Genomic DNA, 12,308 nt, shown 5'->3' on the forward strand with positions numbered 1-12,308 from the left:
TGGTGCATTTCGGCTGAAGCAGCGCATTGCGGGCGATATAGCCACACTGTCCCATTGATTTCAATGGGCAGCAGTGGTGGAGGAGCGGTAAACAAACCGCTCCAAAGATGCGACTTTATTTACCGTCCTGCTAGCGCAAAGCTCCAGTGTGAAAGCCCTCGGGCCCTCAGGCTTTCACACTGCAGACAATGGAGCAGCTGTTTGAGGGCGGATTGCAGGCGCCATTTTTAACACTATAGTGCCTGCAATACTCCCTCAGTGTGAAAGGGGTCTTAATGGCCATATCACCAGGTGAAAAAGCCAAAGAAGACAGATGCAGCCACCACATCTAATGATTGCAAAACTGCAATATATTACATTTCTGATTTTGGGTTTAATAGCACTTTAATGTTATGTACCGTTACAATAATTTGTATCAGTGGAGAAGTACATTGGCACGAAAGCTGCAAGCCGTACTCCTAGCTGCATGGGAAATTGATCATAATATTTTACAGTGTTCCGCAAGATACAGTACACAAAACAACTGTCACTATGACTTCCATGTGAAAATTGTTAATGAGATTTTAATGGTGCAAGTGAAGGCATTCAGCTGGAATCCGCTCACGTGCCAAAACGTACAGAGCTGAACAATTGCCTGATATACAAACAGAATGACATCAGAGGCCAAAGAGCAGTTGTTACACATAACATGCAGCATACTAAAAGGTTTCATTCAGGAGCACATATGTAGATTGTTATTGGCAAGTCTTTCAAAAATGATGAAATTATTATGATGCAATGAATGTAGAAACAGGAGCAACAGTTTATTAAAAACAACATTTTAAAAGGGAAAAGGAAATTGATTATGCCAATGATTTTTACAGATACTTTCACGTGTGCTGTGTATCATATAAATCTTATTTAGTATTCAAGAACCCTGCTTCTTAAAAGGAGATGTTTGGGGTATATTAAAAAAAAAAAAAACACCTATACTTAACTCTATGCTGCAGCTGTTCCAAGTCAGCCCTAAGCCCAAGAACTGAGTGATCACATGACCACTGATCGCTCAGTTCTCAGTCCGCTCAGAGCTGAGCGCAGTGACTATGAGTCACCACTTTCTGCTCTGCTCCTCCAACACTCACTGGACAGCTGTGCAGAAGAGAGGGTGGGTGCAGCTAGCTTTGGCTCTCACTAAGAGGCAGAGCCAGCTGTCAGCTGGGTGGATTCAGACAATATCATGGGGATCCTTTCAGAGCCTGGAGTGGCTCTGTGGTGTTAACTGGTAGTGGACTTTAGCCCCCTGTCTGCCAACTCTGGTTCACAGGACTGAAAAAGTACATGCACAACTGTGACCCACAAGAGAAGTATGGCCAAAAAAGCTTTGCTTGGATACAGGTACTTTCAAAAGATCAGTGTGGTAGCAATCAAAGAGAAGCACCTTGCAGGTGGTGTGCATCTTCCACATATGCTTATGTCCAGCCTCCGTTTTTTCCAAGTTTTGGACAGAGTGGAGAAGGAATATAACCCTTTTTGGGGTTTTACCACAATTCAGGGCTCAGTTAGTGAGATTTTCCAAAACTAATGCTGCGTACACACGATCGGAAATTCCGAAAAGAAAAACGTGGATTTTTTTCCGACGGAATGTTGGCTCAAACTTGTGTTGCATATACACGGTCATATAAAATTCCGACCGCCAAGAACGCGGTGAAGTACAACACTACATTGAGCCGAGAAAAATGAAGTTCAATGATTCCGAGCATGCGTCAAATTGATTCTGAGCATGCGTGTTTTTTGCCCATACAGACAAGTACTTGTCGGAAAAATTGAGAACCAGCTCTCAAATTTTTGCTGTCGGAAATTCCAACAGAAAAAGTCCGATGGAGCCTACGCGCGGTCAGAATTTCCAAACAAAAGCTCACATCGAACTTTTCTTGTTGCAATTTCCGATCGTGTGTACGCGGCATTACTGTAGCAGAGACAATGGCTTTACTAGATGGAAAGTTAATGAAAACCTGCAAGGGGCACAGAGGCAATTAAATGCTGACAGTGTTTCCACTCTACTAAAGAAAATTATTTTATTTCTGTCTATGTTGCTGTTGAAGATTTACCTCCGGGACCTTAAGACAGGAAGCCAGGACAAATCTCTCTGAGACCTGGATAGCAAATTTAAATAAGACATATGGGAATTTTTTTATTTTTTTATTTTAGAATCATACTTACCCAGAACCAAGCGATCAAACATTGCCGATTGCTCGATTCTTAGAGCTCCTTAAAGTGGAGGTTCACCCAAAAAATCTATTTTTAACATTAGATTGGGCCTGAGCAGAATCGGGTGTTTTGTTTAAAATCAATGCAGTACTTACCGTTTTAGAGATAGATGTTCTCCGTGGCTTCCGGGTATGGGCTGCGGGACTGGGCGTTTCTATTTGATTGACAGGCTTCCGACGGTCGCATACATCGCGTCACCAGTTTCCGAAAGTAGCCGAACGTCGGTGCGCAGGCGCCGTATAGAGTCGCACCGACGTTCGGCAACTCACGACGCACTGTAGGCGAACATCGGAAGGCTGTCAATCAAATAGGAATGCCCAGTCCCGAAGACCATACCCGGAAGCGGCGGAGAACATCTATCTCTAAAAAGTACTGCATTGATTTTAAACAAAACACCCGATTCTGCTTCCCGTAATTAGGCCCAATCTAATGTGAAAAAAAAAATTCGGGTGAACTCCCGCTTTAAGCAGAGAACCAGTGATAGTCACCAGATCTCTGCTCACTGGAGTGCTGGGCTGTGGAGGGGGCAGGAGTGGCTGGCCCAGGCTATCAGAGGCTTGTTGGGAGGCTGAGCCGGGTGCCGGTCCAGGCATGTGGGCAGATCCCGACCAGTCGCAATCTTTCCTGAACCTGGGCTGGCTCTGTAACGTCAGCTGACAGGGGGCTTCAGCCCGCTATCTGCAGAAAATGGGTCACAGGAGTGCAGAACAAAGTGCTTTCACTCCTGTGATCCACAGGAGAAGTACAGACAAACTAGCTTTGGCTGTACTTCTTTAAAAAGGAAAAATTAATTAATGGACATATGCTTAGGTTCTATGGAAGCCCCTCCAAATACAAGCACATTTGCCATTTATGATTACGGTAATCAGACATGAACCATTAGAATATTAGTACTAGAGTATAAATGTCTACTAGTACTAGTTAAAGCTGAAAACCAGGAAAAAAACTAAATACACAGATGAGGAGGTGTACATGAGAGCTGTTTATCTGCCCAAGTGATTAGCATTTCTATCTATCCAGTTGTGAGATCTACACAGCTCTGCCTTGTAGCACAGCCCTGTCTGGCAGAAAAAGGGACCTGGTCTCTCTCTGTGGCAGTTCCAATTTCACTTACAGGATTCAATCTCTATCCCCAACCTGTGACTAGTGAAAGAAAATGCAACAGGCAGATGAGCTCAAATCTCTGTCTCTGGCCACTGAACTGCAAAAGAAATCAGTCAGTTGGGTCCTTGTGCTGTATCTTTAACCACCTCCCTGGTTAATGCTGAACAATAGACTAATAGGCTAATAAGTTAAATTCAGGTAACGTATATACTCGAGTATAAGCCGAGTTTTTCAGCACATTTGTTTGTGCTGAAAATGCCCCCATCGGCTTATAATCGAGTCACCTTTTTGCGCCCGATCTCTTGGACTTTGGGGACCCAGTACTGGCTCACATGTAGCCCCACTCTTCCTCTACAAGTGTGCAAAGTTTGTTGTCCAGGGGACCTACGGCCGGGGAGCACCGATTTTTCAAAGCCGGGCACCCCTTCCATGTTAAACAGTATTTTCTCCGGTGACTTTGGGGACCCGGTACCGGCTGGCCGTAGGTCCCCTGGACTCCAAACTTGCCACACATATAGTCCCACTCTTCAAACAAACACATGCGATTCTGCAGCAGTGCAATTTAAACCATTCATTTGGTATGGCTCAAATTGCACTGCATCAAAATTGTGCAGGACACCAGAATCGGATCGAATGGGTGTTCATACCCATGCGATCTGATTCTGCAAATTGCACTGCGTTTTGCAAACCGATTTTGGGGTGTCGCTAACTTAACTTACAAGACTGTGGCGGTTCGCATATACACGGTGCGATTTTGATGCAGTGCGGAAGCAACGAAGATGAGCAATCATTCATAACAGCCAATCAGATTTGTGTTTAGCAAAGTCAAATCAGTGAAAGATAAAAGATGAATTCTGATAGGTGCCTGTGGGTTACTAGACTTTGCCTTAATGAATAAGCATGCCAGGGGAGAACATATCCTTATTGTGTTGAAGAAATCACCCTTGTTATGTTGATCTAATGCTGTCCTGGCATTTGCATTCCCGCAGTCATGTTACAGTGTCAGGCCAGTAATTTATTTTATGTCCGGAACACGAGACAAATTTGTGGTGACATCATCCATCAAAGGATGTAGACGTATGCAAAGCGTGGGCCAGCCATGCGTGTCGGTGAGAATAAATGACTCACACAGATCAAGAGGTTTTGCTTTAGTGTGCACATCCAAAAACCACAGTCTATTAGGGACGTCTCATTGAGCACAATTTCATGATGTCCCGAATTATCTGAGATGCATGTAAAATAAATGCACATTATACTGCAGCAATGTATTTTGCAGGGCACATAAGGTTAATGGTGTTTCTCCAGCACACAACGTACCTCACTAGCAGGGAACAGTTTGATAACAGTTCTAGCATAAGCACCAAGTTTCTCCTACAGTGATTAATATCAGTGATTCAGTGTATGCCAGACCCCAGAAGCATCAAAAACAATTGATCTCCCTGTTTCTGGTATCTGTTGTTTTCGGGACCTTAGGCAAATCACTATCTATCTGCTTCTCATGGATCAGAATTAAAAAGCTCAGCGGGACAGACATATGCTGTGTCTGTAAGATTCTGAACAGAGCTGCTCATATTCTTAGGGAAAGAATTATCATATAGATTTATTTATTTTTTCTTACAGGTTATGGATTGCAGGACAGTTCATCCTACCAGTTATTAATACCAAATCACTATACACATCTACACATGACGAAACCTTCGCGTCATATATAATATGAACTTATTCACCTAAATGTTGTTCTCTTTAGAACAAAATTTCGAAACACTACCAATGACTGCCTAGTATCAATTAACCACTTAAGGACCGGAAGGATTTACCCCCTTCCTGACCAGGCCATTTTTGCGATAAGGCACTGCGTCGGTTTAACTGACAATTGCGTGGTCGTGCAACATTGTACCCAAACAAAACTTATGTCCTTTTTTTCCCCCACAAATAAAGCTTTCTTTTGCTGGTATTTGATCACCTCTGTGGTTTTTATTTTTTGCGCTATAAAGCAAAAAATGCTGAACATTTTGGAAAAAAAAACAAAAAACAATATTTTTATTTTTTGCTATAATTATATATATATATATATATATATATATATATATATATATATATATATATATATATATATATACACACATACACATACATATATAAATCTTCATCAGTTTAGGCCAATATGTATTCTTCTACATATTTGTGGTAAAGAAAAAAAAAATTGCAATAAGCGTATATTGATTGGTTTGCGCAAAAGTTATAGCTTCTACAAAATAGGGAATAGATTTATGTCATTTTTATTATCATTATTTTTTTTTTATTACTAGTAATGGCAGCGATCAGTGATTTTTAGTGGGACTGCGACATTGCAGCGGACAGATGGGACACCTAACTGACATTGAAACTTTTTTGGGAACCAGTGACATTATTACAGTAATCAGTGCTAAAAATATGCAATGGTTTTGTACTACTGACACTGGCAGGGAAGGGGTTAACATCAGGGGCGATCAAGGGGTTAAATGTGTTCCCTCACTGTGTGTTCTAATTGTATGTGGGACTGTGGGACTGGAGAAACACACAGATCCATCTTCCTGCTCAGCACCCCCCCTGTCAGAATGGAGATTTGCCTTATTTACACAAGCAGATCCCCGTTCTGTCACTGCGGGGAACGATCGCGGGTGGCTATCACCAGACCGGCTGACTGGCTCCCCCGCTGGCCAATGGGTTCCTGCCACAGCATAAGGACGGCGGCTGTTTGGCAAGCAGTTAATACTCACCGTAGTCAACCCGCCACATTTTTTTTTACTACGGCACACCTATATTCAGTTGACAAGTTTCCTTTACAGTCTTGCTTAAAGCGGAGGTCCACCTAAAAATAAAATTATTAAAAGCCAGCAGCTACAAATACTGAAGTTGCTGACTTGTAATAAATGGACACTTACCTGTGCAGGGTGCCTGCGATGCCGGCAGCTGAAGCCGAGCAATCGCTAGTCTCTCGGCTGCCCCCTGTCGCCATCCTCGGTGAGGAAATCAGTAAGTGAAGCGTTATATTACTAATTTTTATCCAACCCAACAGGACCAGCTAAGTACAGGTTTCATTCTGTGTACAATTTAAAGGATAAGTTCATCTTTCATAACATGTTACAACTGTATCAAGGGTGTAATATGATACTAAATAAGCAACCCCCACAAAACCAAAAAGACACCCGGTTGTGACAGTGGGCCAGGCATCTTCTCCCTGCGCCCGCTGTCGCAATAAAAAAAAAAAAAGAATTTTGTGAATGAGAGAACTACAACTACTGTCAGCCATTGTGACTGATGGCTTGTAGTTTTCAATGACCTACCAGGGCGCTGATGAGTCCTCTAGTTAGTTTATTGATTTTTCTTGTCATTCAATAACTGCCTGCCTGTCAGCTACACTGACAGTCTGAACGAGTCTGAGATTTGTTTTCTTTTTTTTTTAAAAAGGTGACCTTTACTAGTAAAAAAAATATAATAATAAAAAAAAAAATCATAATTCTATTCCCTATTTTGTAGGCGCTATAACTTTTGCGCAAAACAATCACTATACCCTTATTGCAATATTTTTTTTACCAAAAATATGTAGAAGAATACACATCGGCCTAAACCGAGAAAATTTTTTGATTTTTTTAAAAAAAATTGGGATTATTATTTTTGCAAAAAGTAAAACCTATTGCTTTTTTTTTTCAAAATGTACACTTTTTTTGTTTATAGCGCAAAAAATAAAAAAAACACAGAGGTCATTAAATACCACCAAAAGAAAGCTCTATTTGTGGGAAAAAAGGACGCCAATTTTGTTTGGGAGCCACGTCGCGCGATTGTGTAATTGTCATTCAAAGTGTGACAGTGCTGAAAGCTGAAATTTCGCCTAGGCAGGAAGGGAGTATATGTGCCCAGTAAGCAAGTGGTTAAGTATATCTTCAATATGCTAGTCCATATAAAGCAACAGATTTCAGACTTGTATAGTGCAAGAAAATAAAAATGTTCCTATACCTTAGCTGTATATAAAAGCGCATACCTTAAGATTGTTGCTCTTGGTGTTAAGCTGATGCTCAAGCTGCGATATTTGAGTGGCAGAGTTTTCTCGAAGTTTAGTAAGACTGGCCTGTAACCTCTGTACATCTTCCACAAGCTGGGCAATTTCCCTCTCCTTAGCCGTAAGTTCAACCTCCATATTGGAGCATGCCGCTCCCTCCAGCGTCTGCTCCTGTGTAAGGTTAAGTATGCGTTCAGTGTTGCCACCAAATAAACACAAACACAACAAACTATACCAAACATGCAGCATGTGCTCACAAAAAGAACTTTTATGTATGTATTTATGCATCACAACTCTTCGAACATTAATGTGACTCCTTTAATAGAAATAGATCAATTCAATCAATATTTATTTCTCTAAGTAGCAGGGGAAATTGTAATATTCAAAAATCCAACTGAAAGCAAGAAAACTGAAGGCGGCCGATGCAGAGAGTTGGCTAAAGACTGCTCACAGCAGTAACCGGCTAATGAGATGAAAGTGTCAATACTAAAACTCTATTATATAACAGAAATTGGTGTGGAATGTCCGATTATTGCACATGCGGTAATGTATATTCACTGACTTCATACATAACCCACATAGAGGAAAATGTAGACGTAATGTGTGCATAACAGAGCCGTACTCCTCTCTGCAAGGTGCTGCATTGATTTAACGTGCTGCCATAGCGCTAGTCTAATTAAACATCCCAAGCACGGTTTTAAAATAGGAAGATGCTGAAGTGACTTAAAACGACAAATTAAAGTAGAACTATAGGCAAAACTTTTTATTTTTTCATTTTGGATAGAGCAAATAAGGGTTATAACTCGTCAGTTTTTTCCCATACGAGTCCTATTGGGGAGATTTACCTTTACTTTCTGTTGCATAGCCAAACAGGAAGTGAGAGGAAATTCCTGCAAATCAAGGAAATCCATTGGGGCATCCTAGGCCACCAGAAATAGTGCCCCAATTATAGAAACTTCACCTTTATTACTGTTCTGGGGACATGCCAAAATGTTGGATTTTTAATACTTTCACTATTGATGATTAAAGGGGTTGGAAAGGAATTTTTATTTTCCCTAAATAGCTTCCTTTACCTTAGTGCAGTCCTCCTTCACTTACCTCATCCTTCCATTTTGCTTTTAAATGTCCTTATTTCTTCTAAAAAATGCCCACTTCCTGTTCTTCTGTCTGTAACTCCACACCGTAATGCGAGGCTTTCTCCCTGGTGTGGAGAAAGCCTCTTGAGGGGGTGAGCAGGAGTGTCAGGACGCCAACACACAACTCCTTTCTCTATCTGCAAAGTAGAGAGTGTCCTGACTTGCCTGCTCGCCCCCTCCCCCCTCAAGAGGCTTTCTCCACACCAGGGAGAAAGCCTTGCATTACTGTGTGGAGTTACAGACAGAAGAACAGGAAGTGAGGATTTCTCAGAAGAAATAAGGACATTTAAAAGCAAAATGGAAGGATGAGGTAAGTGAAGGAGGACTGCACTGAGGTAAAGGAAGCTATTTAGGGAATAAAAAAAAATTCCTTTACAACCCCTTTAAGGTAAACAGGACACACAGAGATTGAATCTCCCTAACAGGGGGCAACACAAAACTTCAGAAAATAAAGTTTCATTTACTAAGGCAGCTTAGTGAAAAAAAATTCATACTGGCTGACAAGGGATGCCACATGCTCCCATGGCTTAGTACTTGTTCACACCACATCAGTTGAGTTGAGCCGAGTCGATCTTCAAAGATCAATACATAAACAACTGCAAGGCACAAATAAAACAATTGTTTTCTATGTGCTCCGTTTAGATACCTCTGCATCACAGTACAAAAAATTCTGCACCTCACGGCAGCGCATTCTTCCGCAACACAGATGTGCCATTTTTACAAAGCTTAGTAAAAAGGGTAAATAAAGATTACCTTGCCCTGTAACAACCAAAGTCCCTCTGCTACACAGCGGTTACCGTCCCGCGTGTTTTAGCATGTGGGCGAGTGTGAATGAGCTTTTATAGATTTGTGATAAAAAAAATATGGGGGCTGCCATTGCAGATTTCTGATATACAGATATCTCTATAAATAAGATCTTTCTACATAGCTTATCTTCCTAGCTTACATGAAAGGGCTACATTTGCAACTCCCTATGCTGTGTGCATCAATAGAAACACACAGCCCCATAGCCTAGGATAGCAAGGCATTCCCCTGCTCCCCTCTCCTTTCTCTAAGGCCCTGTACACACGGACGGATAATCCGCTGAAAACGTTTTTTTAGTCATATTATCATTTATTTAACAATCATTCTATGTGTGTGCACTGTGCAGGGCGCCAGACTAATGGGTTTCTATTAGGTCTGTCAATTTTTTTACAAGCATGTGATTGGAGCCTGTGGCTATAATTGGCTTGTTTTAGGTTGTCCTCGGGGGAACAGACCACTGCGCCCCGAACCCTCCCACTTTTGATTTTAGCGAATCAATATTCGCCATTTCCAGTTTCCGGCTTCCCATTCCGGCCAATCAGGAGACTGAAGATTTGGAACCTAGAAAGATGACCGCGTTCACACAGAAACCGCTGGAGGGCTCCATTTGTATGCAAGTCTCATGGCGTCCTCTGGTGAGTGTAGACCTGGAGGGGTTTGTTTGCTATCCTGCCCCAAAAAATTGGTAGCACAAGCCGCCACTGGTGGATAGCTTTACAAGACTATTTGGTTAAGTTGTCTTTTAATGTGCTTGTGCTGCTTGCTCTATTAGCGCCAAGATTTTGAGTAGATTTTCCTTCATCTGGTGATGAAAAAAAAAAAAAGTGCGAGGTGCGAAAAAAGAGATCCAATAGTCTTTACCCACTCTGCTAAGTAAATGTGCTTTTGTTGCAGTCTCTATTACCATCAGAGATATTCCATCAGTACCTGTCTTCGTGACTAGAGGTCGACCGATATGGGTTTTTCTCTGGCCGATGCCGATATTTAGAAATCGGGGAGGCCGATGGCCAATATACAATACCAATTTTTATGGTCGGTATTTTAGGCCGATTCTTTTTTTCTTGCCAGGTGACACTGGTTGGCACTGGCAGGTGGCACTAAATGGCACTGGCAGATGGCACTGATTAACACTGACAGATGGCACTGGATGGCACTCGCAGGTGGCACTGATTGGCACTGGTAGGCGCCGGTTGGTATTGGCAGATGGCATTGGCAGGTGGCACTGGATGGCAATGGCAGGTTTCACAGCTGATAATTTAACTGAGAAACAATGCTCTCTGCAAATTCAGAGTGATGTTGGAGGTGGGCGGGACCCGGGGTGGGCAGGACCTAGCAGCTATCCAGCCAATGATTGGGCTGTTTAAGAAAGGGGCGGGGTCACATACACGTAGCAGCCTGCCCAGATCCCATCCCATTGGCAGGTGTTGGATAGCTGGGTCCCGCCCACCCCGGGTCCCACCCACCGACATCGAGCCTCAATTTTGACAGCTCCTCTCTCTCTCTCCATACAGTTTCACACACCGCAGCGCTGCTCTGCCAACAGTATGGAGAAGGGAGGAGGATTCTCCACACTCTGCTGGCTGAGGTGCGGTGACTGTCAGTGTTATATCGGCCTAATTTGGATAATAATTGGCCAATGCCGATTCCTCCAAAATGGACAAATATCGGCCGATATATCAGTCAACCTCTATTTGTGACACCATGTTATGGAGACATGAAGCGAGGATAAATCTCCCAAACAAGGACACAGGCAAAAAAAAAAGTCTTAATCTTCTCTCTTCTTGTAAAAGAATTGTAAAAAAGCACTGGCCTCAACAAGACATGAAAGCATATTTTGTAGAAGATTAGTATGTGTACAGAATAATTAATTGTGTTACTCACAGTATCGGGCGGTTTCTGCGTCTGTGGGGCATGCTGTAGAGATTTGTTGAGTGATGAGAGCTGTTCCTTTAAGGCCTCTGCCTCTCTCTGCGCCACCTCTGCTCTCTGAAGGGAGGAAGAAAATAAAAAAGGTGAAGAGAGAAATACATTCATTTTAACAACTGACAATTAATCTCAGAACATTCATCAATTCATGCCCGACTGACTATAATTGATTTTCCTAAACACTCAACCTAATAAATGTTAGGAGGGGGGAAAGAGAAAAAAATCATGGAAAGTGATGGATTTTTATTTTAAACAGTACAAGGAAGAAATAATTGAGCGATTATGACAGTAATTTAACGCTAGAAGCAAGGAATCCCCTGCTGCTGTTAATGCTGCAGCCCACTGAATTTATCAGGCTGAATAAATATGAGGAGAAATTGAATCTTTTTTTATTCAATTTATTTCTATACTCACGCCGAGAATGATTTCATTTTAGAATTACTCGTGGGAATGACTCATAGAGGGAGACACGGTTGGAACCTTTTAATCTGGTAGGGACGGAATTTCTGTATCAGATTTGGACATCCTGCAACTGGTGGTGAGGGGGTTAAAGGGAATTTGGAAGGCTATAAATAGCTGGCGTTGCCGTTGCAGACTTGCTTTTCAGGGCTTTTTGTTTTCATTTCTGATCCTGGCTATACCACTTAGTGAGTCATTGGATCAGAATAAGAATTGATATATTAGATGTCCCAACACCTGATGTGCATATCCTTGAAGGTGGTTAGTAAGTCACCAAATAAAGTGTTAGTCCACCCAAAAGTGAGACATAAGTATTGGATGGACCAGAGCAGGCCTCACACCTTGGATATCCTGGATACACCAACAGAGGGACCCCTCTCCCATAATTGCCAGCTTTGTTTCTGTCTGACTGGGAGTTTCATGTGTTCACTGCTACCTTTTCATGTTCCATTACCTCCTGTTACATTTTCTATTCTAATAAATGAATAAAACCAATCCTCAAATGGCAGTGGCCTCATAATGGCTAGAATAGATGTGCAAAGCCAGTAATTCAAACCATCTCAATTCCCCCAAGATATACAGCATAATAAACT

At 42.0% G+C, this 12,308-nt stretch overlaps 1 protein-coding gene across 4 annotated transcripts in view; it reads right to left on the bottom strand.

Moving 5' to 3' along the window:
* CUX1 (cut like homeobox 1) overlaps positions 1-12,308 on the bottom strand; it is a 429,361-nt gene that overhangs the window by 94,542 nt on the left and 322,511 nt on the right. For all 4 annotated transcript variants that reach the window (XM_040338414.1, XM_040338412.1, XM_040338415.1 and 1 more), the window contains 2 exons: positions 11,212-11,316; positions 7,373-7,561 (listed from right to left, as the gene is read on the bottom strand). In XM_040338414.1, the coding sequence (XP_040194348.1) occupies positions 7,373-7,561; positions 11,212-11,316 (294 nt within the window). The remainder of the gene's footprint in view (positions 1-7,372; positions 7,562-11,211; positions 11,317-12,308) is intronic.

The sequence above is a fragment of the Rana temporaria genome, chromosome 2 (assembly GCF_905171775.1).
Source record: "Rana temporaria chromosome 2, aRanTem1.1, whole genome shotgun sequence".
Classification (NCBI taxonomy): domain Eukaryota; kingdom Metazoa; phylum Chordata; class Amphibia; order Anura; family Ranidae; genus Rana; species Rana temporaria.